This window comes from Aquarana catesbeiana, linkage group LG05, assembly GCF_042186555.1.
Source record: "Aquarana catesbeiana isolate 2022-GZ linkage group LG05, ASM4218655v1, whole genome shotgun sequence".
In the NCBI taxonomy this organism is placed as follows: domain Eukaryota; kingdom Metazoa; phylum Chordata; class Amphibia; order Anura; family Ranidae; genus Aquarana; species Aquarana catesbeiana.
Genome location: NC_133328.1, coordinates 62,167,594 through 62,193,860, shown reverse-complemented (window position 1 = coordinate 62,193,860; position 26,267 = coordinate 62,167,594). Strand labels below are relative to the sequence as shown.

Below are 26,267 nucleotides of genomic sequence, written 5' to 3'. Positions count from 1 at the left end.
GCATTCCAATGCATTTGAGTAGCCAAAAAAGGCCCTGGCATTTTCTCTATTAGATATCAGGTCTTCCTACATGGAGGGTGTGGGATTTAGGATCAGTTTGGATTTAAAGTGTGTCCATAGGCAAAACATTTTTTAAGTTTTGGATAGAATGAGAAAGGGCTAGACCTTCCAACAAGTTTTTTTGCTGGCTGTGTCCCCATTGTGGAGATTCACCTCTGTGTTTGTACTACTGATCACTGTCATTGAGAAAGAAAGTGAGGGGACACTTGTTTCAGGGATGACAGTCTAAGAGGAGAATTACCTTCACTTTGAAAGATGGGACTGGAAGTGAACTGAAATTCCCCCAAGAGTACAATTACAGCAAATAAATCCTATAGGAGTTTCAAACCTTCCTTACTATATCCAAAAGTAAAAAAGTTGCTATCAATATGTAGGAAGGGGTTTATATGTCTTCCTTTAGTTTGGGCTCCTCCTAGTACCTTCCCCAGGTAGTGATTTTTCTATTCTACCTACTCTGACAGGATTCCATATAAGTAGTGGGTGGAGCTCAACAGGTTTGGCTTTGGCGTGTAGAGCAAGTATCATGCAGTTGTAGGACTGTGGACTCTGTCCTTGGCTTCCCCCTTGTGGGCATCCCCTCGAGAGGCTTCCCTGAGATGCATCCCTGACCCTAGAACAAGGGACTTGAATCATGCCAATGATGATGGGTAAAGTCTGTAGCAACGGTTACTGTGTTGTTGCTTGTTAAATCTAATGCTGTATAATGAAAGTTGTATCATGCAAGTTCAGTAAAGGACATGGATTTTGCTTTTAGCTAGAGTGATGTCTTCAAGGGGATTCCTGAGTGGAAACATGTGAAATGGGCTTTTTCTTTCTAATGAAATTCATCCAAACTTGTCTAATATTAGTTTTGGATGTTGGAGGAATGATCGATCCAGTAGCATCTTATATCTTGCAGAGTATCCAGCAATAAGATCTCTAAACCTGAGTTCCCAGCTTTACCCACCTAATCTGGCCATTCCAATTAAATCTTTGTCCTATGGTTTGATTTTTTGTTAAGTATGTTTTCTATGTGTCATGTATGCCGTATGATAATACAATGTGAGTATGATTACAGCGTCAAACAGAATCTTAGCCAGAAATGTATATGTATAAAATAGATTACTAAGTAAATTTCAGTTCTTGATTAAATAAATTGCAATGTATATTGTTTCAATTAAAACTTTTTTTACATCTTATTTCATACATAAATGGTATGTATACCATGGTGGTCTAAGGTCTTTTGGGCTACTGCAGGGCCTCAGGATAGTCATGTTCTCCATCACTCCTTCCACCAGCTCCCTCCTTCCCCCCATTTTTTAAAACTAGATTGCTCCTCTCTTTGTCCTCCACTTCTTCTCCAACACCACACTTCTTTTTATATACCCTTAAACGCTCTAACCCAATCCAATACATTACATTTTGTTCTTGGATTTAAGGAAGTACAGTATATTGTCCATTTGACTGGTACTAAGAAGAAGCATTGTACCACTGATACCGGAAATCAGGAATATTTGTCCATGGTAGGTTGCAAGTTGGAAATGTTCCAGTGCTCTGAGCCGTTAATACATTGCATTAAATTAAACCATTTACATGTCTTGACACAATGAATAATTGTGTTTACTGATGTGAACATCATCATCTGGCTAATTAACCATCACTAACAGATGTGTACTTTAGGGGCATATCAGATATATAAATCCGGGAATACTGAATATAAACATTAGAATATAAGAAATGCTTCTCTAGAACAGACTTGGTGATTTAAAAGGCACCAAAACTTCTCTTTTTTTTTAGGTGAACTAAAAATGAGTGGCTGCCATGCAGACTGCTTAGAGAGGCCCCTTTCCCAGGGATTCCGAACACTGGGCAAACTGATTGCCAAAAAACCCTGGTATTTTGTTATTACTCCCTTAATACTTTCTGTTGGATTGGGAATTGGACTGTGTTTTCTGGAGCAGAGGCAAATTAATAAACTTGAAGAGTTATTTACTCCAGAAGGAGGAATTGCAAAGAGTCAAAGAGATTTTATCAGAATTAATTTTCCTACAAATGACTCGGGGCAGTTTTCTGCACAAAGACTTTACACACCGGGCACTTTTGCATCTCTTATTATTGTAAGCACATCAGATAATATCCTAATCACAAGCGTCTTCAAGGAACTTCAAAAGCTTGATATGGCTGTGAAACACTTGACCTCAAAGTCTGGAATTAATTTTAACCAACTTTGTGCCCAAGTCAATGGCTCCACCTGTGTCTCAGCCAACCCAATACTCAACCTAATGCACAATAACACTAAAGATGTCCTGTTGACTTACCCTCAGCTCCAGAATGGTGCATTTGTGGGACTGTACATTGGTGGTGTAATGTTGGATCTAGACAATGTTCTGTTGAAGGCCAAGGCCCTGCGATTCCTGTATTACCTGAGAGGGGATAATGGTACAGTTCATCACACCAGCATAGAATGGCTTCATCACTTTATGAACTCCATCTCTCACCTGATAGACCAATTGCAACTCAGAGATGTAAAGGTATGTTCAAGTATGGCTTTAATGTATGCGCGTAGATATGGGTAATCATAGCTTTTCTCCCAAATTTTGAACAGCCAAAACATTGTGAAGACGTGATTATCCTTTTGAGGTTTTCACGTAAAACCGTGCTATCTATATAACTAAGCTGGGTTTTCAATATAGCACAGGATTACATTTTCTTTAGTGTGAAAATCTTGCGCTGCTACTTATATAAAACCTCTATACACAAACAACAATAGCCAGCTAATACTAATATGTGCTTCACATAAATAATAAAATCAATATTAAAGTAATCAGTTGGAATATAATGATTTATGTTGACACATGGGATTGAACTTTCTTTGAATTACACTATTGGAATTTAATTTTATTATGTTCTTGCATAACACATTTTACTTTTGGTGCATTGTGCATTTGGTGCATTGTGTTTAAATGAGAGTAGCACTGCGCTGTTATACATACATATACACATTATAGATTAAAATTATTTTAGACAAACATTTCCAGATATGCTGACTAACAGGGTATATACAACAAATGAGCTTCATAACAAATACCAAATATTTCTACAGGTCAGTCCACTCTTGCATCAAGCACTGGGTGCATAGCTGAAGATTAAATACTCAAATATAATGGATGACCACATTCCAGTAAAATCAACTTTGTATTAATGTAACTTCACAACAGGGGTACAAGAAAAGGAGCGAGACTTTTAATATGTTTCACCCTAAAGAGCACTTATCCTGCTGCTCTCCTTTTGTGTGAATTTTATGAAGTTACATTGACAAAGAAGTTGATTTCACTGGAGTGGGGTCACCCATCATATTTAAATACCGTAACCACAGATGAGCTGTTTGTGAACTACTAAAAAAGGCAAATTTCATGACTTAAATCCAATGACTGTTAATTTGTTTATGGTCTGCAAAGCTTAAAGTGATTGTAAACCCTTGTTTTTTTTTTTTAAATAACAAACATGTCATACTTACCTCCACTGTGCAGTCCGTTTTGTTTAGAGTGGCCACAGTCACCCTCTTCTGGGATCCCCCGGTGGTGCTATCAGCTTCTCCCCACATCGTATAACCCCTAGGAGAAGTGCAAGGTTACCTTGCAGGCGCACTCCGCAATCCAGCATTTGCATCTATAGATGCAGAATGCAGGACTCTGCCCCGAGAGCCGAGAACCCCAAGCAGAGAAGGTGAGCGCGTCTCCGCCGAGGGAACGAAGGGGCTCAGGTGAGTAAAATGGGGGGGGGGGGGGCGGTGACTATTAGAAGTTTTTTTACCTTAATGCATAGGATGCATTAAGGTGAGAAAACATGAGGGTTTACAACCCCTTTTAAGCGTAGCTTTACACCTTTCCTTTACACCATCTTTACACCAATGATAGCTACATAGATGGTCAAGCTGAAAAAAACACATCTATTAGGTTACGAAAATTTCTAAACCTACTAGTGTTCCAGAGGAAGAAAAGAAGAAAAGTTTGCTCCAACAGGGAAACATTTCCTTCCTTATCCCTGGAGGCAATAATGTTAGCTCCTTAGATCAACATTCTGCATTGTGAGTCATTTTAAATAACAGTGGCTTTTTTTATGATCATGGTCATTTATTCATTAGCTGGACCATTTTGGAAATTTTATGGTGCTCCAAAAGTTGTTGGTACATAATGGATACCAGTAGTTAGTGCTGCAGTTATGATCACATATCATATTTAATTGGAAAAGATTTTCCACTGAAAATACTTACTGGTTTATAAAAAGACTGCCCAGCCTCAATAATTGTCAATAAAAACAGGGGGGAAAAATTAAGGCAAATTTTACACAGTGAAGCATACCTCAATTCATTATTGTTTGCTATTAGAAAAATTCTAAATAACTGTGCAATGATCTTGGCCCCCACAGACCCAGTTAGTGAACAATGGTTGTCTTTAATTTTTTTATTATTATACCATGGAGCAAGGTAACATCGATAAAACTCTGATTGGGTCATGATTGGGTCATACAAGCTAATAAATTATTAGAAGCAAATTATAGGTTTGCCATAATGATGATTGTGTCAACATATATTTAATATTTCCCTAATAAGATGAAAATCAGCTAATATTTGGCTAATCTTAGGTTTACCACTCAACATCTATTTCTCTGGAAACGGAATTTGAAGGAAGTACAGAAAAAGTGATCCCATTGTTTTCAATCACCTATGTTGTGACCATCCTCTTCTCCATTGTATCTTGTGCCAGGTGAGAGAATAAATAATTCCATATTTACATCTCCAATGTAATACATACTGTATATTTGCATAAGTCTGGGTGGGGAGAATATGGGGAGTGTATGATACTAATGCATGGCCAGACCTTGAATATTTATGTGATTATTTATAAAGCAGATTGGGAGTTTTCCATTATTTACCATAAAACAATTTCAGTAAAAAAAACAAAACAAAAAAACAAACAGAAAACCTTGCTTAACAACATCATATATGTTTTACCAAGTGTTTCTTGTGATAAACCTCAGTTTAAAAAAAAAATGATTTGTCCAAGATTGAAATTGTTTACAGTAGATTAGACCATGTTTTATTTTACTTCATAAAAAGATACAGAATGTAGCCTTATGATATAAATGATATATTAAAGAGCCTGCCACATGCAGAAGTATTACAAAAATATGCCACATGTTAAAGAAAAACATGATAAGTTTTGTTCATTACATGTAAATCCCAGTAAAGTATGGTTTCTTAAAAAAAAACATATAAGTAAGAAAATCTTAAAAAAGTGACATGGCATGCGTATCATGAAATAGATTGTAAGTCTGTGAAAAGCCACCCTGAAAAAAATATACATTGGCAAACACCAGAATACCAAACACAACTAATTAATGATGCAATTAGGCACAGATGAGGATAGAGGAAAAACAAATGAATGACTGAATGTGCCTCTAATTTTCCAAATTGTGTTCCATTCTTTTCCTTAGAAAGCCTGCAAGAACTCAACAATAAAACATTAGTCTTAATGGCATGGGAAATATACACAATTGTTTTAATTGAAGGTACAGAAAAGAAGGAGGCCACAAAGCTGCATGGTCATGGGGGCATCTTGGTTAAAGGGGCCTATTTTAGTGAGATTTTGGTCTATACATATTCCAGCTCATTGTGCCAATTTCTAGTTAATCTATTGGTCAGAATCCTTTCATAGTATATACACTGCAAAAATTATTTACGGTACATCTTTATGCAGACCACAAATGGTCGTTTTTTTTTAGTAGTTTTGTCTTCCAAAAAAATTAAACTACAAAAATCTCTGGAAATCCAAATCAGGAATTGTCTTTAGTCACAAAACATTTAGACTAGTCTACCCTATATACCTATATAAAAAATGGTATGCTATTCCTTTAAGAGTGAACAGGTCAAAAATTAGAAAATCCATTCGAAAAACAAATGAGAAAAAGTGCAACATACTGTATATAAAATATAAATGTATAGTTTTCAGTGTTACAAATTTAGCTGCTCTTCTCCACACCACCAGGTGCACACACTTCTTACCGGACAGCAAGACCTCTATATCATAGGAGGTCCAAAGTACTCTAATTGCAATAAAAATAAGGCCACTTTCTCAGGGAATTTCTTTATCCACTTTATATGGTGGATTTATAAGACTCTCTATTGTAGACAGAAGGGTGAAAAAACATTTTTATATCTTTATTTCAGCTTGGACAACATGAGAAATAAAATTTGGCTAACAACACTTGGTGTAATATCACCTGGATTAGCCATGATGGCCAGTTTTGGACTCCTTTTACTGTGTAAAGTACCCTTTGCAAGAACAGTCGCAAATGCACCATTTCTTATACTCGGTAAGTAAAATAAAATCATAAACTGCAGTTCTGTGGGTACATTTTTTTTCTGCCCTTGAATCCCATTATTCAAAAGTTTTACTTTTGATTTTGAAATTGAATTGTCAATTTTTCCTTGTCAAAAGAAGTTTATTGAGTATACAATGTTATAAAGATAGATAAAGTAAGTTTACAAGGATCTATAAAGTAAGCTCATTGTTTTACAGTAGGGTTTATATAGGTAAATATCATGAAATTTCAAATATTAAACATTGGGTTCACATAAACCTAAATTAAAGATATATATCATTTCCTTAGTTACTTTTGTAGGTATTTAAATGATTTATACCTACTATACATATTGTTTACAAGTAGAGTGTATATAGGTCAAATAAATTCTGATAATGAGCTTTAATCGTAAGGTGGAGAAAAGGAAAGAGAAAGAAGAAAAAGGGTTGAAAGGTAGAGGTATGGTCCACAAGGTTGTCCCGCTCGTCAGTTTATTATTCTTTTTAGTTCTTTTTGAAGCCTTATAATGGGTGTCACTGTAAGTCATTTAATCTGTTACCATGGCAACAGGACAGAGTCATTGAAGTTTGACAGGAACTGTTGTTTTATCCAAGGATGCCAAAGTTTTTCAAATTTTGGAATTTGATTTTGATCGATGGCTACCATCGTAACATGGGACATTGTATTATTCATTCTGTGAATTGTTTCTGCTAGTACCAATGTAAGAGATTTCCATGCCTTGGCCACTGTTTGTTTTGCAGCCGTTATTAGTTGGATCATAAGTTTGAATTGAGAGAGTGTTAACCATTCCGGTTTTAGATTAAGTAAAGTTAAATATGGATCTGGTTGTATTATTTTTTTAAATATTTTAGATGCAATCACGAAGACTTCCTTCCAGAAGGTTTGGATTACTGGGCACGTCCACCATATGTGTAAATATGTGCCTATTTCTGGGCATCCTCGAAAACAAAGAGCTGAGGTATTAGGTGAATATTTTGCCACTCTAGCGGGTACAAGGTACCAGCGAGTTAGGACTTTATAATTTGTCTCCAGTGCTAAGATGTTGGGTGAAGATGACTTAGATGTGAGCCATATGTTAGACCAGTCCGTGTCTTCTAAAGTTCGTCCCAGGTCCTCCTCCCACCTCTGAACGTAAGAGGGTCTATTAAGATTTGCTACTCCATATAATTGATTATAAAGTGATGAAATTGTACCTTTAGCAAATGGATCTTTTGTACAGATTGATTCAAAAATGGATCATTGGGATAATGGTGTATCCCCCTTTAGGAATGGTGTATAGAAATTTTTGATTTGGAGATATCTAAATATCTCAGAGTTTGGTAGATCATATTTTTCTCTAAGCGATGGGAATGAAAGGAATGATTTAGATGCTATGAAGTCATTTAGTGTCTGAATGCCTGATGTTGTCCAAGCTTTAAAAGAATTTGGGTAGATCCATGCCGGATAAAAGGCCGGATTTCTGATAAAAGAAAGGAGAGGATTGTGTGGAGATTGTAACTGATATTTGGTTTTTAGTTTATCCCAGAGAGATAAGAAGTGTTTAGTTATGGGATTATGAATTTTAAAGCGGTCTTTAGGATCAAGCCATAATAAATTTGATATTAATAGAGGGTCATTTTCTGAAGCCTCTATAAATACCCATAATGGGATTTCCTGTTTTGCATGGTATTTGGACAGACTGGCCAAATGTGCTGCTCTGTAGTAGTTAGTAAAATTAGGGTATCCCAGGCCTCCTTTATTTTTGGGAAGATGTAGTGTGTGTATAGGTATACGTGGTTTAGAAGAGCCCCATATAAACGAAGTTGCTCTTTTTTGTACTATTCTCAAAAAATAGGAAGGAATTGGAATAGGGAGGACTCTGAATAGATAAAGCAATTTGGGTAGAATAGTCATTTTGATTGCATTAATCTTCCCTATCCAGGATAAAGGAAGTTGCGACCATTGTTTTATTAGATTTGTGATCTGTCTTAATACAGGAGGATAATTGGTTGAGAATAAGTCAGAATGAGATGCTGTTAAATGAATTCCAAGATATGGGATTGATTTTTCTGCCCATGTGAATGGGAGTGCAGCCCTAGCCGGGATCAATTCCATGTTTGTGAGTGAAATATTAAGCACTAGGCATTTCTTAGGATTAATCATAAGGCCGGATAGGGCTGCAAATCCATCAAGAGCTGGTATTAAGTTAGGACCAGAGACCTGTGGTGATGATAGAAAAAGTAATATATCGTCTGCAAATATACATAATTTGTGTGTAATACCTCCTACTTCAATGCCAGTTATAGTTTGGTTTGTTCTGATATATTGGGCCATGGGTTCGAGTATAAGGGCAAATAATAAGGGAGATAATGGGCAACCCTGTCGGGTACCTCTTTCGATATTAAAGGCTTCAGATTTGTATCCAGCATATTTTATATAGGCTTTGGGTTTATTATATAATGCTAGATCCATGTTAAAAAGTGGGGTCCAAAACCCCATTTTTGTAATGAATATTGCATATATTGCCAGGATACTGTGTCAAATGCCCTCTTAATATCGAGAGATAGAAAACATAAAGGGATTTTCCGTTTTTTAGCAATATGTGCCAATAACACTGCCCTGCGTATATTATCGCCTGCCTGTCTATTTGGCATGAAGCCTACTTGATCTCTATGTATTAATTTTCCTATAATGCTATTGAGGCGTTTTGCTATTATTTTTGCTAATAATTTAACCACTTGACGACCGCCTCACGCCGATTTACGTTGGCAAGGTGGCACGGACAGGCAAAATCACGTACATATACGTGATTTGCCTTCCGCGGGTGGGGGGTCCGATCGGACACCCCCCCGGTGCCCGAGGCGGTCGTCTTTTGTCCAGCGGCGATCAGAGATGAGGTGGAGGCCATCCGTTCGTGGCCCCCCCCTCGCGATCGCCGCCAGCCAATCACATCATTCCTTTGCTGCTGTATGCTAAACAGCAGCAAAGGAAATTATGTCATCTCTCCTCGGCTCTGTAATTTCCGTTCCGGCCCGAGGAGAGAAGACAGGTATGTGAGTGCACAAACACTACACACACAGTAGAACATGCCAGGCACACTAAACACCCCGATCCCCCCCCCCCCGATCACCCCCCCCCCTGTCACCAACTGACACCAGCAGTTTTTTTGTTTTTTTTTGTTTTTTTTCTGATTACTGCATTGGTGTCAGTTTGTGACAGTTACAGTGTTGGGACAGTTAGTATTACCCCCCTGTAGGTCTAGGATACCCCCCTAACCCCCCCTAATAAAGTTTTAACCCCTTGATCACCCCCTGTCACCAGTGTCGCTAAGCGATCATTTTTCTGATCGCTGTATTAGTGTCGCTGGTGACGCTAGTTAGGGACCTAAATATTTAGGTTCGCCGTCAGCGTTTTATAGCGACAGGGACCCCCATATACTACCGAATAAATGTTTTAACCCCTTGATTGCCCCCTAGTTAACCCTTTCACCACTGATCACCATATAACTGTTACGGGTGACGCTGGTTAGTTTGTTTATTTTTTATAGTGTCAGGGCACCCGCCGTTTATTACCGAATAAAGGTTTAGCCCCCTGATCGCCCGGCGGTGATATGCGTCGCCCCAGGCAGCGTCAGATTAGCGCCAGTACCGCTAACACCCACGCACGCAGCATACGCCTCCCTTAGTGGTATAGTATCTGTACGGATCAATATCTGATCCGATCAGATCTATACTAGCGTCCCCAGCAGTTTAGGGTTCCCAAAAACACAGTGTTAGCGGGATCAGCCCAGATACCTGCTAGCACCTGCGTTTTGCCCCTCCGCCCGGCCCAGCCCAAGTGCAGTATCGATCGATCACTGTCACTTACAAAACACTAAACGCATAACTGCAGCGTTCGCAGAGTCAGGCCTGATCCCTGCGATCGCTAACAGTTTTTTTGGTAGCATTTTGGTGAACTGGCAAGCACCAGCCCCAGGCAGCGTCAGGTTAGCGCCAGTAGCGCTAACACCCACGCACGCACCGTACAGCTCCCTTAGTGGTATAGTATCTGATCGGATCAATATCTGATCCGATCAGATCTATACTGGCGTCCCCAGCAGTTTAGGGTTCCCAAAAACGCAGTGTTAGCGGGATCAGCCCAGATACCTGCTAGCACCTGCGTTTTGCCCCTCCGCCTGGCCCAGCCCAGCCCAGCCCACCCAAGTGCAGTATCGATCGATCACTGACACTTACAAAACACTAAATGCATAACTGCAGCGTTCGCAGAGTCAGGCCTGATCCCTGCGATCGCTAACAGTTTTTTTGGTAGTATTTTGGTGAACTGGCAAGCACCAGCCCCAAGCAGCGTCAGATTAGCGCCAGTACCGCTAACACCCACGCACGCACCGTACACCTCCCTTAGTGGTATAGTATCTGAACGGATCAATATCTGATATTTGCTGAGAGGTATAGTGAGTATTTTGCAGACCTCACTTTTTGTCACAAAGTTTTGAAAATTGAAAAAAGAAAAAAAAAAAAGTTTTTTCTTGTCTTTCTTCATTTTCAAAAACAAATGAGAGCTGCAAAATACTCACCATGCCTCTCAGCAAATAGCTTGGGGTGTCTACTTTCCAAAATGGGGTCATTTGGGGGGGTTTTGTGCCACCTGGGCATTCCATGGCCTCCGAAACTGTGATAGGCAGTGAAGAGTGAAATCAAAAATTTTCACCCTTAGAAATACTGAAGGCGGTGCTTGGTTTTCGGGGCCCCGTACGCGGCTAGGCTCCCAAAAAGTCCCACACATGTGGTATCCCCATACTCAGGAGAAGCAGCTAAATGTATTTTGGGGTGCAATTCCACATATGCCCATGGCCTGTGTGAGCAATATATCATTTAGTGACAACTTTGTGCAAAAAAAAAAAAAAAAAGTGTCACTTTCCCGCAACTTGTGTCAAAATATAAAATATTCCATGGACTCAATATGCCTCTCAGCAAATAGCTTGGGGTGTCTACTTTCCAAAATGGGGTCATTTGGGGGGGTTTTGTGCCACCTGGGCATTCCATGGCCTCCGAAACTGTGATAGGCAGTGAAGAGTGAAATCAAAAATTTACACCCTTAGAAATCCTGAAGGCGGTGCTTGGTTTTCGGGGCCCCGTACGCGGCTAAGCTCCCAAAAAGTCCCACACATGTGGTATCCCCATACTCAGGAGAAGCAGCTGAATGTATTTTGGGGTGCAATTCCACATAGGCCCATGGCCTGTGTGAGCAATATATCATTTAGTGACAACTTTTTGTAAATATTTTTTTTTTTTTTTTGTCATTATTCAATCACTTGGGACAAAAAAAATTAATATTCAATGGGTTCAACATGCCTCTCAGCAATTTCCTTGGGGTGTCTACTTTCCAAAATGGGGTCATTTGGGGGGGTTTTGTACTGCCCGGCCATTTTAGCACCTCAAGAAATGACATAGGCAGTCATAAACTAAAAGCTGTGTAAATTACAGAAAATGTACCCTAGTTTGTAGACGCTATAACTTTTGCGCAAACCAATAAATATATGCTTATTGACATTTTTTTTACCAAAGACATGTGGCCGAATACATTTTAACCTAAATGTATGACTAAAATTTAGTTTATTGGATTTTTTTTATAACAAAAAGTAGAAAATATCATTTTTTTTCAAAATTTTCGGTCTTTTTCCGTTTATAGCGCAAAAAATAAAAACTGCAGAGGTGATCAAATACCATCAAAAGAAAGCTCTATTTGTGGGAAGAAAAGGACGCAAATTTCGTTTGGGTACAGCATTGCATGACCGCGCAATTAGCAGTTAAAGCGACGCAGTGCCAAATTGGAAAAAGACCTCTGGTCCTTAGGCAGCATAATGGTCCGGGGCTCAAGTGGTTAATATCGAGGTTTAACAGAGAGATAGGCCGATAATTCACACAGGAAGTATCATCAGAAAGGGGTTTTGGGATCATACAAACAGAATTGTCAATTTTTAATTAGAAATAAAAATAACAAGTCCTGCAGAGACAAAAAATATTATTTAACTTATTGAGGAAACGTGTGACTCTCTGATCATCATTACAGTTTTTTGTTTTCTGGGGGGTTTTTTGCATTCAGTGGAGAAGTACAATTTACTTGCTATTTAGAAATCAAGGGTTCAAAATGCTGTGCTGGATTTCATGCACAAAAGAGAGAAAAAAACACATTTTTATTAGCTTGGTGTTTCAATTGGAACATTGGCCCACAAACCAATCCACTACGCAAGTAGAAAAACAGTTTGTCATAAAAGCCAACCTACAAAAAAATTGAGCACAAAAAGTACTTATAATCTACATACAGAATTTTATTTTTTTTCCAGTGATGAAAAAAGAAGCATTAGGGCTCATAGTTATGCCTGGTCAATGCCTATAAAAATCCTTTTCAAGCATGTTTTACTCTTTTCTATTGGCAGAGCAAAGCCTGAATCAGCCAAAGCAAAGCATAATGCTAAAGAAACACCTGCCTATTGACTTGCATTATTAGCAGCAACATAGCATGGCAGCAGATGTTTTTAATGACGCAAAATGATGCTGGTGCTCCTGTTTCTGCACACATGAACGCTTAACACTATAAATACAAATGCATCTCATAAAATTGGAATATCATCAAAAAAAGTTAATTTATTTTAGTTATTTAATTTAAAAAGTGAAACTAGTATATTTTATATAGATGCATGATCATTAAACCAGGTATTGGTACTTTTGGCATTGAGGAGTCATGTCATCTGCTGGTGTTGGTCCATTGTGTTTTATCAAATCCAAAGTCCGCACAGCCCTCTACCTGGAAATTCTAGAGCACTTCATGCTTCCCTTCGCTGACAAATTTTATGGAGATGCTGATTTCATTTTCCAGCACCTGTCCACACTGCCAAAAGTACCAATACCTGGTGTAATGATCATGGTATCACGGTGCTTGATTGGCCAGCAAACTCGCCTGACCTAAACCCCATAGCGAATCTGTGGGGTATTGTCAAGAGGAAGATGAGAGACACTAGACCCAACAATGCAGATGAACTGAAGGCCGCTATCAAAGCAACCTGGGCTTCCAAAACACCTCATCAGTGCCACAGACTGATCGCCTTCATGCCACGCCGCATTGATGTAGTAATTCATGCAAAAGGAGCCCTGAGTGCAGGAGTATTGAGTGCAGACTATACTGTACATGGACATACTTTTCAGCAAGCCAACATTTCTGTGTTAAAAATCTTTTTTTTATTGGTCTTCTGCAATATTCTAATTTTCTGAGATACTGAATTTTGGGTTTTCACTAACTGTAAGCCATAATCATCAAAATTAAAAGAAAGAAATGCTTGAAATATATCACTCTGTGTGTAATGAATCTATATATAATATACGAGTTTCACTTTTTGAATTGAATTACTGAAATAAATTAACTTTTTGATGATATTCTAATTTTATGAGATGAACCTGAATATATATATAAATATCAATAAGTATTTTTGTTGAAACGTAAAAAAAAGTGAAATTATGCCCGTATGTATGATATCTAAGGATCACGATTAGGACAGATAATAAGATTTCTTCCCTAATAGGTGTCTCAAATTCTCATAACTTTCATGTTAATGTATGAATAATATAAATATGTTCAGTAAAATATACTTACCTTTTAACTGTTATGTCCTGTACACACGGTCGGATTTTCCAACGGAAAATGTGTGATAGGACCTCAGAAATTCCGACCGTGTGTGGGCTCCATCACACATTTTCCATTGGAATGTCCGACACACAAAGTTTGAGAGCAGGATATAACATTTTCCGACAACAAAATCCGTTGTCAGAAATTCCGATCGTGTGTACACAAATCTGACGCACAAAGTGCCACGCATGCTCAGAATAAATTAAAAGACAAAATATTGGTTACTGGACTGGATATTGGCTACTGCCCCATTTATAGTCCCAACGTACGTGTTTTACGTCACCGCGTTTAGAGCGATCGGATTTTCTGACAACTTTGTGTGACCGTGTGTATGCAAGACAAGTTTGAGCCAACATCCGTCGGAAAAAATCCATGAATTTTGTTGTCGGAATGTCCGATCAATGTCCGACCGTGTGTACAGGGCATAACTGTTAGAGCAGGATAAGAAAGCGAATGACCAAAGTGTTTCATTTACAATATAAATTGACATGTTATTCTTTTGTACTGTGGGTAAATCCAGAAATAGGATTATTGTGTGTATAAGTGCAGGCGGCTATTTGGGGGAGTCACATGACACTCTGTAATCTTAGTTAAACTGTATGTAAAGTCATAACAATTTTTTTTAGACAGTGTATGGAAGAGTTAAAACCCTTAACAGTTTTTTTTTTAGTAGTCCAATTAGGAAGAGTTCACTAGACTCCATGTCCCAGAGAAATTTCTCAGTACTGAGGATCATTCCCTTCTTAGCAAACTGTCAATAGAACAGGTGCCCTTATGGAATGTTTTACCATAAAGCATGGTACAGACTAATCGTTTTTTTTTTTTTTTGTTCAACCCGGTGGGTTGAACGGAAAACTGACAGCTCAGATAGGAACAGCTGAGACCTGTTGGCTGAGAGCGCTGATCGGGAGCCGGTTGTCACCCTCCGACAGAAGGTGGCCGGCTTCTGTTGGACTGGCAGCAGTACACACGGGCAAATGTTGACCGGTTTCTATTGAACCAGCGATGTCGCCTGACATTCGGCCCGTGTGTACTAAGCTTTACATTTTGTTCTGCTGTATGTGTCAGGAACGTGCTGGCCATAGCGCAGCTACAGCTCCGAGGCACATGCAAATGTGCAGGCGCAAGCATGCTGTAAATACTGTGAATAGGTGAACACCAGTGTGCACAGATGTGCACATTAGCCATTGGCACTGGCGTCAAATTACCTATATAAGTGCAGCAGCTGCACTAGTCCATTGCTGTCTGATCTGCAGCTGTACCTGTGTTCCTGTATCTGATTCTGTGTATGACCCGGCTTGCTCCTGACTTCGCTTGATCGCTACCTGCCCTGACTTTGGAATGTTTCTGGATTTGTCAGGGCTGGGCTCAGCCCTTCCTTCTCTGAGCTGGCCGCTCAGCTTTTAGCTAATTGCCAGCTTCTCTTCACAGTTACTCAGCTGTTGATGATATCCTGCTCGTCAGTCCTGTCTACTTAAGCCATCCAGTCCAGAGGATCTCTGCCTTCGCCTTGGTCAACATCACAGAAACTATCTACTGCGATCCTGTTCAAGACTTGCTTTGCTGACATCCTTTCTGGCTCCAGATCCTGCTTGCTGTTCCACTACATTGATCCCTGACTTCTGGCTTGGCTGACTATCCGTTCCGGTTACTGAACTTTAGCTATGTTTTACTATGTTTGTTCTTTTTACTTTTATTGTTAAACAAATGTGATTTACTTCTGTCTCGTCCTGATTCATGGTTTCTGACAGTAGGCAAAGGCCATGAATTCAGAAGATGCAGTCAATCCACCTGTTGGTAATATTTTTTCCAGATTGGATGAACTGGATCACCGCATGGATCAGTTTGCCATGGCGTTACAAACGCTCCTGAGTCGCATGGCTCACCTGGAATCTGCCACTGTGGCCACTCCAGTACAACCTATGTTGCAGGCCAACCCTGCTGCTGCTCCAGTCTCTGTGCAGGCCCGCGCCTCGAGTATTACCTCTATAAGAGGTATGTCTGGTTCCGCTCCGCTTCCCCAGCGATTTGGGGGCAATCCAGTCCAATACAGGGGGTTTATCAACCAGGTTGAGATATACTTTGAGATGCTGCCCCAGGTGTTTCCCATGGACAGAAGCAAAGTAGGTTTTGTGATATCTTTGCTTTCTGAGAGCGCCTTGGCCTGGGCAAACCCTCTATGGGAGATGCAAAAACCTGTTGTCTTGTGCTACTCTGAGGTTGTGGCTTTGTTTAAAAGGGTATTTGACGTTCCCGCATGCTCTGCTTCTGCTGCCACATGTGCCTCATGTCCATCGAACAGAGTACGAGAACTGTTGCCGACTACGCCACTGAATTCCGTACTCTGACAGCAGAGATAGCGTGGAACAATGAGGCCCTCCTGGCTGCTTTTTCTCATGGTCTCTCGGATACCATCAAGGATGAGATAGCAGCCCGAGATATACCCACTGAGCTGGAGAAGTTCATCACGTTTGCCATCCTCATTGACTCCAGACTCCAGAGAAAGACTCTCTTTTAAGGAGCGCTTGCGGAAGCCTCCTGTACATTTGTCTCCAAGCTTTGCAGTCCCACCCATGCCCACCTCACCTCCCATGCCTCCTGGTACCATGTCGGTCAGTGAAGGTGAACCCTTTCACTTGGGTTTCACACGTCTCTCTGCGGATGAGAGAACCTTTAGGAGGAGGGAGAGATTGTGCCTTTATTGTGGCCAGGCAGGTCACTTATTGAATTCTTGTTCTACCCGTCCAGGGAACGCCCGAACCTTGAGGTCATGGACAGACCTTAGGTGGCGTTGTTTCATCCGCAGTTATCCAGAAGGATAAGCCCCTGGTTTCAGTCACCCTTTCTTGGGATGAGTCGCCCGTCAAGATACAGGCTCTAATCAACTCTGGGGCTGCAGGCCTGTTCATTGATGCTGCCTTTGTATTGAAGCACTCGATTCCGCTGCAGCTGCGTGACACTCCACTTGCCATTGAGGCTCTTGATGGGAGGTGGTTCCGTTGTCCATAGCCGTAGGGGCTCTTCACCATGAGATAATCAAATTCAAATAGTTATTTCCTCACCTAAGTTTACGCTGGTTATTGGTTATCCTTGGTTACAGAAGCACAACCCCTCTTTTAATTGGCTCCATGCAGAGGTTCTCTCCTGGTCACCACAATGCAGTGAGACATGCTTCCAGAAGGTAGCCAAGGTCCTGTGCACCTCTTTACTCTCCTCCCTGCCAGCGCAGTACCGCAATTTTAGCAATGTCTTTGACAAAGGTCAAGCCGGTAGTTTGCCTCCACACCAGCCGTATTGACCTTCAACCTGGTGCCATACCCCCTTGTGGTTGTGTTTACCCCTTGTCGGTCTTGGAGGATAAGGCTATGGAGGAGTATGTTGCAAACGCGCTTTCTCGAGTTTTCATCCGCAAATCCTTGTCTCCTGCTGGTGCTGGTTTCTTCTTTGTGAAGAAGAAGAGTGGTGAACTGAGACCCTGTATTGATTATAGGGGTCTTAATCGTTTCACGATTAAGAATGCCTATCCGATTCCGTTGATTACGGAGTTTTTTGACCACCTCAAGGGTGCAACGGTTTTCACGAAGCTTGATTTAAGAGGGGCATACAATCTCATGAGGATTAAGGAGGGCGACGAGTGGAAAACTGCGTTTAATACCAGAACAGACCATTATGAGTACCTTGTAATGCCTTTTGGCCTTTGTAACCCCCCCGGCAGTTTTCCAGGAATTTATTAAGGATGTCCTCCGAGATTTGTTGCAGTTATGTGTGGTGGTTTATCTCGATGATATCCTCATATTTTCCAAGTCCCTGGAGAGCCACCACACAGATGTCTGTCGTGTGCTTCAGAAACTAAGAGAGAACAATCTCTATTGTAAACTAATAAAGTAAGAGTTCCATTGTGAACAGGTTAAATTCCTGGGTTATGTCATTTCCACTGCTGGTTTTTCGATGGACCCAGAGAAACTTTTGGCAGTTCTACAGTGGCCCCGACCCATGGGTTTACGTCCTCTGCAGTGTTTCCTGGGCTTTGCCAACTATTATTGGAAGTTTATTCGTAACTTCTCGTTCCTGGTCAAGCCCCTGACTGATATGACCAGAAAGGACGGTAACCTGCAGAGTTGGTCTCCGGAGTCCATTAAGGCCTTTGAGAGTCTCAAGGCTGGCTTTGTTTCTACTCCTGTGTTGGCACATCCTGATCCTACATTACCTTTTATCCTTAAGGCTAATGCTTCTGAGACTGGTGTTGGTGCCCTTCTGTCACAACATCCTACCTCTGAGAGCCCTATGCATCCTTGTGGCTACTTTTCCAAGAAATCGTCACCTGAGGAGTGCAATTATGAGATGACAGAGAGCTGTTGGCGATCATTTTAGCCCTGAAAGAATGGAGACATCTCCTCGAAGGTACCACTGTGCCGGTTCTCATTTTTACTGATCATAAGAATCTCCCATTCGTGTCTGAGGCTCTCTCCCAGAAGGGCGCGATGGGCTCTTTCCTTGTCAAGTTTCAATTACATTGTCTCATTCTTACCCAGTACTAAGAATGTAAGGGCTGACGCCTTGTCACAACAATTTTTCTCCACTTCCAAGTTTGAGTCGGTTATGGTTCCCGTGATTCCTCCTGATCATATTCTGGCTACGGTTCATACCAGTCTCACTTCTCCTTTGGGTGACAAAATTCTTGCTGCTCAGGTCCATGCTCCTCCTGAGAAAACTTGTGACCACCGCTTTGTCCCAGAGAGACTCCATACTGCCGTGGTCCAGACTTACCATTCTCCCAAGGCTGCTGGTCACCCTGGGAAGAATCAACTCTTTTGGGCCATTTCCCAACAATTCTGGTGGCCTAGTCTACGTGTTGATGTAACTGCCTTTGTAGCTGCCTGTTCCGTGTGTGCTCAGAGTAAGACTCCATGACACGTTCCAGTGGGCCTCCTACAACCCATACCCAATGGAGAGAGGCCCTGGACCCACCTGTCTATGAATTTCATTATGGAGTTACCCAACTCCCAGGGCAACACAGTTATTCACATCTAAGATGTGTCATTGTATTCCACTTAAGAAGTTGCCCACTTCTAAGGAACTGGCTTCCATTTTTGGTCGGGAGATCTTTCGCTTACATGGACTACCCAAGGTGATTGTCTCGGACAGGGGTAGTCAGTTTGTCTCCTAGTTCTGGCGAGCCTTTTGCGCACAGTTGGGAATTCAGCTTGCTTTCTCCTCTATAATAAAACAGACTTTATTACTTATATTATAGCGCTGCACCATCTGTTTTATATTGTTTCAGGGATTTGTGATTGTTGACCCTGGTGTTCAGCAGCTATTTGCCATTTCATACATATTTGCGCTGATTTGTTTTTCTTTTATTTTATTTTGCTTTCTCCTCTATGTATCACCCGCAGTCTAATGGGGCCGCAGAACGAGCCAATCAGTCCTTGGAGCAATTCCTACGTTGCTATATTTCTGACCATCATAACAACTGGTCAGACCTATCACCGTGGGTAGAGTTTGCTCACAACAGTGCCTTGAATTCTGCTTCCCAATTGTCCCCGTTTATGGCGAATTATGGTTTCCAAACTTCCATGTTGCCTGACTCGTTTGTTCCACAGAGTATTCCTGCGTTAGAGGAGCATCTCCATGGTCTTCGTTCCACTTGGGCACAAGTCCAGGAGGCTTTGTGACATGCTAATGATAAGTACAGACTCCATGCTGACCGCAGACGCCTGCCTGCACCTTCCTACCAGGTTGGGGACAGGGTCTGGCTGTCATCTCGCAACTTCTGACTTCGTGTTCCCTCACTGAAGTTCGCACCTCGGTTTATTGGGCCTTTCCATATTCTTCGCAGAATTAACCCAGTGGCTTACGCATTAGACCTTCCTTCTAATATGCGTATTTCAAATGTATTTCATGTCTCCTTATTAAAACCTTTGGTCTGCAACCGCTTTACCACCTCGGTGCCACGTCCTCACCCTGTACAGGTTCAGAACCATCAGGAGTATGAAGTACAGTCCATTGTTGACTCCCGCAGGTTCCATAGGCGCATACAGTACCTGGTGCATTGGAAAGGGTACGGTCTGGAGGATCGCTCTTGGGTTTCATCCTCAGATTTACATGCCCCTGTCCTCCTCTGTGATTTCCATAGATGTTTCCCCCTCAAGCCTGGTGGTCCTCCGAGGGGGAGGGGTTATTGAGGAGGGGGTACTGTCAGGGCTGGGCTCAGCCCTTCCTTCTCTGAGCTGAGCGCTCAGCTGTCAGCTAATTGCCAGCTCCTATCTCTCCACAGTTACTCAGCTGTTGATGATATCCTGCTCGTCAGTCCTGCCTACTTAAGCCATCCAGTCCAGAGGATCTCTGCCTTCGCCTTGGTCAACAACACAGAAACTATCTCCTGTGATCCTGTTCAAGACTTGCTTTGCTGACATCCCTTCTGGCTCCAGATCCTGCTTGCTGTTCCACTTCATTGATCCCTGACTTCTGGCTTGGCTGACTATCCGTTCCGGTTACTGAACTTTGGCTATGTTTTACTACGTTTGTTCTTTTTACTTTTATTATTAAACAAGTGTGATTTAACTGTACTTCTGTGTCGGCCTGATTTCATGGTTTCTGACAGGATTGTGCTCTGCTTCCTGCTTATCTACCTGATCTCATGTTGCCGATTCCTGTCCGCACCCTGACAATTCCTTGCCTGCAGTCTATGCTTGCAACCGACCACCTGTTGCCAGCCTGGCTTGTCTGACTACACATCCAGTTGTTCATCTGCCCTGTCTGCACTTGCTGCCAGACGCTATCTACTGCTGCTTGCTGTCTACTAGCCCAGGGTCTGCTGTTCCTGTTTTCCACTGTTCCAGCTATCCGGCCAACTCTGGTGACGCACCCGCTACGCATCACTACATCCAGCGGAAGACTACACAGGCACTCATACCTCGCCGTGCTCTCATGACCACTGTCGCAACATTAGTGGTACCCCAGCTGGGCTGTATGAGAGGTCTTTTTCTGCACATCAAGCTCAGCTGCAAGGTACATGATACAATGGTCAAAGGACAAATAAAGGGGTGAAACTTTAGTGAGATACTGTATATACAGTATCTCACAAAAAGTGGGTACACCTCTCACATTTTTGTAAATATTTTATGATATCTTTTCATGTGACAACACTGAAGAAATGACACTTTGCTACAATGTAAAGTAGTGAGTGTACAGCTTGTATAACAGTGTAAATTTGCTGTCCCCTCAAAATAGCTCAACACACAGCCATTAATGTCTAAACCACTGGCAACAAAAGTGAGTAACCCCTAAATGAAAATGTCCAAATTGGGCCCAAAGTGTCAATATTTTGTGTGGCCACCATTATTTTCCAGCACCAGCTTAACCCTCTTGGGCATGGAGTTCACCAAAGCTTCACAGGTTGCCACTGGAGTCCTCTTCCACTCCTCCATGACGACACTCCTCCACTTTCCGTTTGAGGATGCCCCACAGATGCTCAATAGGGTTTAGGTCTGGAGACATGCTTGGCCAGTCCATCACTTTTACCCTCAGCTTCTTTAGCAAAGCAGTGGTCGTCTTAGAGGTGTGTTTGGGGTCATTATCATGTTGGAATACTGCCCTGCGTCCCAGTCTCCAAAGGGAAGGGATCATGCTCTGCTTCAGTATGTCACAGTACATGTTGGCATTCATGGTCCCTCAATGAACTGTAGCTCCCCAGTGCCAGCAGCACTCATGCAGCCCCAGACCATGACACTCTCACCACCATGCTTGACTGTAGGCAAGAGACATTTGTCTTTGTACTCATCACCTGGTTGACGCCATACACGCTTGACACCATCTGAACCAAATAAGTTTATCTTGATCTCATCAGACCAAAGGACATGGTTCCAGTATTCCATGTCCTTAGTCTGCTTGTCTTCAGCAAACTGTTTGCGGGCTTTCTTGTGCATCACTTTTTAAAAGAGGCTTCCTTCTGGGACGACAGCCATGCAGGCCATTTTGATGCAGTGTGCGGCGTATGGCCTCAGCACTGACAGGCTGACCCCCCCACCCCTTAACTTCTGCAGCAATGCTGGCAGCACTCATATGCCTATTTCCCAAAGACAACCTCTGGATATGACGCTGAGCACGTGCACTCAACCACTTTGGTCGACCATGACGATGCCTGTTCTGAGTGGAACCTGCACTTTAAAACCGCTGTATGGTCTTGGCCACCGTGCTGCAGCTCAGTTTCAGGGTCTTGAAAATTTTCTTATAGCCTAGGCCATCTTTATGTAGAGCAACAATTCTTTTTTCAGATCCTCAGAGAGTTCTTTGCCTTGAGGTGTCATGTTGAACACCAAATTTAACACACCTGCTGCCCATTCACACCTGAGACCTTGTAACACTAACGAGTAACATGACACCGGGGAGAAAAAATGGCTAATTGGGCCCAATTTGGAAATTTTCACTTAGGGGTGTACTCACTCTTGTTACCAGCGGTTTAGACATTAATGGCTGTGTGTTGAGTTATTTTATACTGTTATACAAGCTGTACAGTCACTACTTTACATTGTAGCAAAGTGTCATTTCTTCAGTGTTGTCACATGAAAAGATATAAAATAAATATTTGCAAAAATGTGAGGGGTGTACTCATTTTTGTGAGATACTGTAATATATATATATATATATATATATATATATATATATATATATATATATATATATATATGTAGTATATTTTGTACATGCAGTGCCTGACATTGATCATTTTTTTTTTGTTTGTTTTTGCAGGAGTGGGAGTAGACAACATGTTCATTATAATATCTTGCTGGAAGCAAACTAAATTGGCAAGTACTATAGAAGAGCGAATGGCCGATACCTATCAAGAGGCAGCCGTGTCCATCACCATTACCACTCTCACTGATGTGCTAGCATTCTACATTGGAATAATGACCCATTTCCCATCCGTTCAATCATTCTGTATCTACACAGGGACTGCTCTGGTTTTCTGTTACATCTACTGCATAACGTTCTTTGGAGCTATACTAGCTTTGAATGGAATCCATGAAAAGAACAACAGACATTGGTTAGTTTGCATGAAAATAAGTGACAAGAGAGATAATAAACGAAGCTGGTTGTACAATGCATGTTGTGTTGGAGGAGTTTTGGACTCCTCACAGGAGAAAGAGACTGAGCATCCTATCACAATATTCTTTTATAAATACTATGGTCCATTCCTCACCAAGCCTTGGGCTAAGGTATTGGTACTCATTTTATATCTGCTATACCTCTCTGCTAGCATTTATGGTTGTATTCAGATAAAAGATGGAATTGATATCCGAGATTTGGCCAAAGCCAACTCTTCCTTAACTCACTTCTATGATACAGAAGCATTATATTTTTCAGAGTATGGCCCAAGGGTTATGGTGGTTGTGACCAGTGAAGCTGATTATTGGGAAATAAAGACTCAGGAGGTCATTGAAACTTGCATGCAGAACTTAGAAAAGAGCTGCTATATAGCCAAGGAATATTCCACATCCTGGATGAGAGCCTACATAGAAATGTCTAAGAGAGAAAATCTGAACATCAGCACTAAGGAAAATTTCTTGAAAAACTTAGATAAAATGTATGAACATGTTTCTAATTTCAGGCAGGATATCAGAATAGAAGGGAATGAAATTAAGGCCTCCAGATTCTTTATCCAGGCTGTTAATGTAATTAATATTGACAATGCCAAAGAAATGTTAACCCACTTACGGGACACCACTAATAATTGCAGCTTTAATATAATTGTTTATCACCCGTTATTCATATACCTGGATCAATACATTGTAATAATTCAAAACACAATCCAGAATATCATAGTGGCTACTGTTGTCATGCTTGTAATTTCAGTTTTGTTTATTCCGGATCCCTTGTGCGCCTTATGGGTGACATTTGATATTGCATCAATCATTGCTGGTGTCACAGGGTTTATGTCTTTTTGGAAAGTTAACCTAGATTCCATATCAATGATCAATTTGGTCATTTGCATTGGGTTTTCTGTTGATTTTTCAGCACATATTGTGTATGCATGTGTCTCTAATCGAAAGAAAAATGTCAATGAGAGGATGATTGATGCACTGCACGTGCTTGGTTACCCCATAGTACAGGGGGCTCTCTCCACAATCCTAGGGATTGCAGCCCTTTCTGCTGCAGAAAGTTATATTTTTAGAACCTTTTTTAAAATCATGTTACTTGTCCTTACATTTGGTGCCCTTCATGGCCTGCTATTCATCCCTGTGTTCCTGATAGCAGTTGGCGATTGCCGAAAGCAGTGTAGTGATGACGTACATAATAAAAAGCATGGGGACAAAGACGCAAATGATTTTCCCCCTGCGTTGATATACAGAGCGCACCCGTTAACTTTTGAAAGCCAAGTAAGGAAGGCTGAATTCAGTCTTCCAGGCTACACCAGTACTGTGCCTGCTGTACAGGACTGTAAAAACCTGAGCAAGGAAAGCTATTGTACAAGTTGGCAAGGAAACATTTACTCAGTACTTCATTCACAGGATAGACAGATAGACAAAGACCATGCTAAAAGAATGGTGGAATACAGAGAAAAAATGTTGCAAGTTTACCTGGAGCACAAAAATGATTAGGACTACCACCAGTTTCTGGTAGTAGGGGTCCATGTATGGGGCAGCATACCATCCGCTTTTTCACAGGTAATGCTGCACAATAGGTTAGTGCTGTACACTGTATGTGAGTAAATATATATATTGATATATATATATATATATATATATATATATATATATATATATATATATATATATAACAATACATAGAATTTTTCTTCTTCCGTTAATAATATATATCAATATTGAACATATTATGAAACTGTACTTACTGTAACAAAAGTAGAAACTGCAAATAAAACAAAAATATAAGCTATGTCTGGACTAAACCTTTATTATGATAATTCATACTCTGCTTTAGGCCTCATTCATATGGGTGCTGCCCGTCTACATTCCGGGCCATACACCAGCTGGGCCATACACTTTCAGTTGTCAAATTTTGACATGCAGCTGTGTCCATGCAACTGCTGGGTCTGCATCCACTTCTATAGGTTATCTGCGTGTAGCTCATTGTGGATGCAGATGCCAATACAAACACTTCCTGCACACAGTAGGGGTGCCGACACCCATCTGAATAAGGCCTTAATTAGAGGCAAATGTGTGGCATGTGAAAATGCAAAACAAAAAACATAAAAAAGACAAGGCATTGATTTGCAGTTTTCTTCCAATATTGGATGTCAGTAAATGTTTACACCTACTCAATAAATTGTGAATATGGAGGAAATGTGTTTCTGGTAATTCCCTTAACCCCTTTAGTGACAGAGGGTAAAACAAACATTAATGCCTGAACACAATTTTGCAACTTTGACATGTGTTAATACAACTTTACATATCATCGCATCTATATGTATCCAGGTGGATTAAACTTTGTTTTTTCAGGACAAATTGGGCTTTCTTTTGGTGGTAAATAATAACAGATATATCCTGATTTTTTTTATTATTATCAAAGGAAAACTGGTCCAAAATAACAAAAAATGTAGCTGTATATTTCTTGCTATTACCATAACTTACCACCAAAGAACAATTCTAAATAAATTCTCCTGCTCCTGATAATCACAGCAATAGCACATATGTGTATGCTTGTTGCTTGTACTTGTAGTAGGGCCCAGAAACAATACTGCATATTTTGCTTTTGTATCCTACCTAATACAGACTGAGACTAATACTAATTTAAAAAATTTGTTTCTTTGGAAAAAAAATCCTACCCGAAATATACCTATCCTGAACACCAACCTTGGCACTGACCTAGATCAAACCTTGATCTAATATTTTTTTTTCTTAATTTGTTTTGTTTTTTACAAACTTTTGTTTATTTACATCTACATCTTCACATGGAAAGGCTTCCCAGTGACTGATCACTGTGATAGCCAACCAGAGACTATCACAGCGATCAGTTGACCCAGGACTGGAAGTACTAGGTCTCAATTGTTAGTACGAGACCCGGGGCTGCTGGTGAGATCCCAGTCTCTGTGCTGGGAACGTGCTGTGCGATGCGCTATCAGCACAAAGACAGATATGCAGCCTCACGGATAAAGACCCACTTCAGTGAATCCGCATACCTGTGTACGGTCTGCTAGAAGGGGTTGAAGCATATCTAAATCCAAA

At 40.9% G+C, this 26,267-nt stretch overlaps 1 protein-coding gene across 1 annotated transcript; it reads left to right on the top strand.

The window, feature by feature from the left end:
• Positions 1-1,770: 1,770 nt before the first annotated feature.
• LOC141145796 (patched domain-containing protein 3-like) lies at positions 1,771-25,398 on the top strand. The gene is made up of 4 exons (XM_073632665.1): positions 1,771-2,570; positions 4,684-4,805; positions 6,269-6,414; positions 22,834-25,398. The coding sequence occupies exons 1-4, from the start codon at positions 1,848-1,850 to the stop codon at positions 24,681-24,683; spliced, it is 2,841 nt and encodes a 946-aa protein (XP_073488766.1). The 5' UTR covers positions 1,771-1,847; the 3' UTR covers positions 24,684-25,398.
• Positions 25,399-26,267: the final 869 nt, after the last annotated feature.

Excerpts from the sequence above, each read along its gene's own strand:
- LOC141145796 (XM_073632665.1), top strand. The coding sequence starts at position 1,848 with ATGAGTGGCTGCCATGCAGACTGCTTAGAGAGGCCCCTTTCCCAGGGA. Across the intron at positions 4,806-6,268 it reads TCCATTGTATCTTGTGCCAG|CTTGGACAACATGAGAAATA; the intron begins GTGAGAGAATAA and ends TCTTTATTTCAG. Across the intron at positions 6,415-22,833 it reads TGCACCATTTCTTATACTCG|GAGTGGGAGTAGACAACATG; the intron begins GTAAGTAAAATA and ends TTGTTTTTGCAG.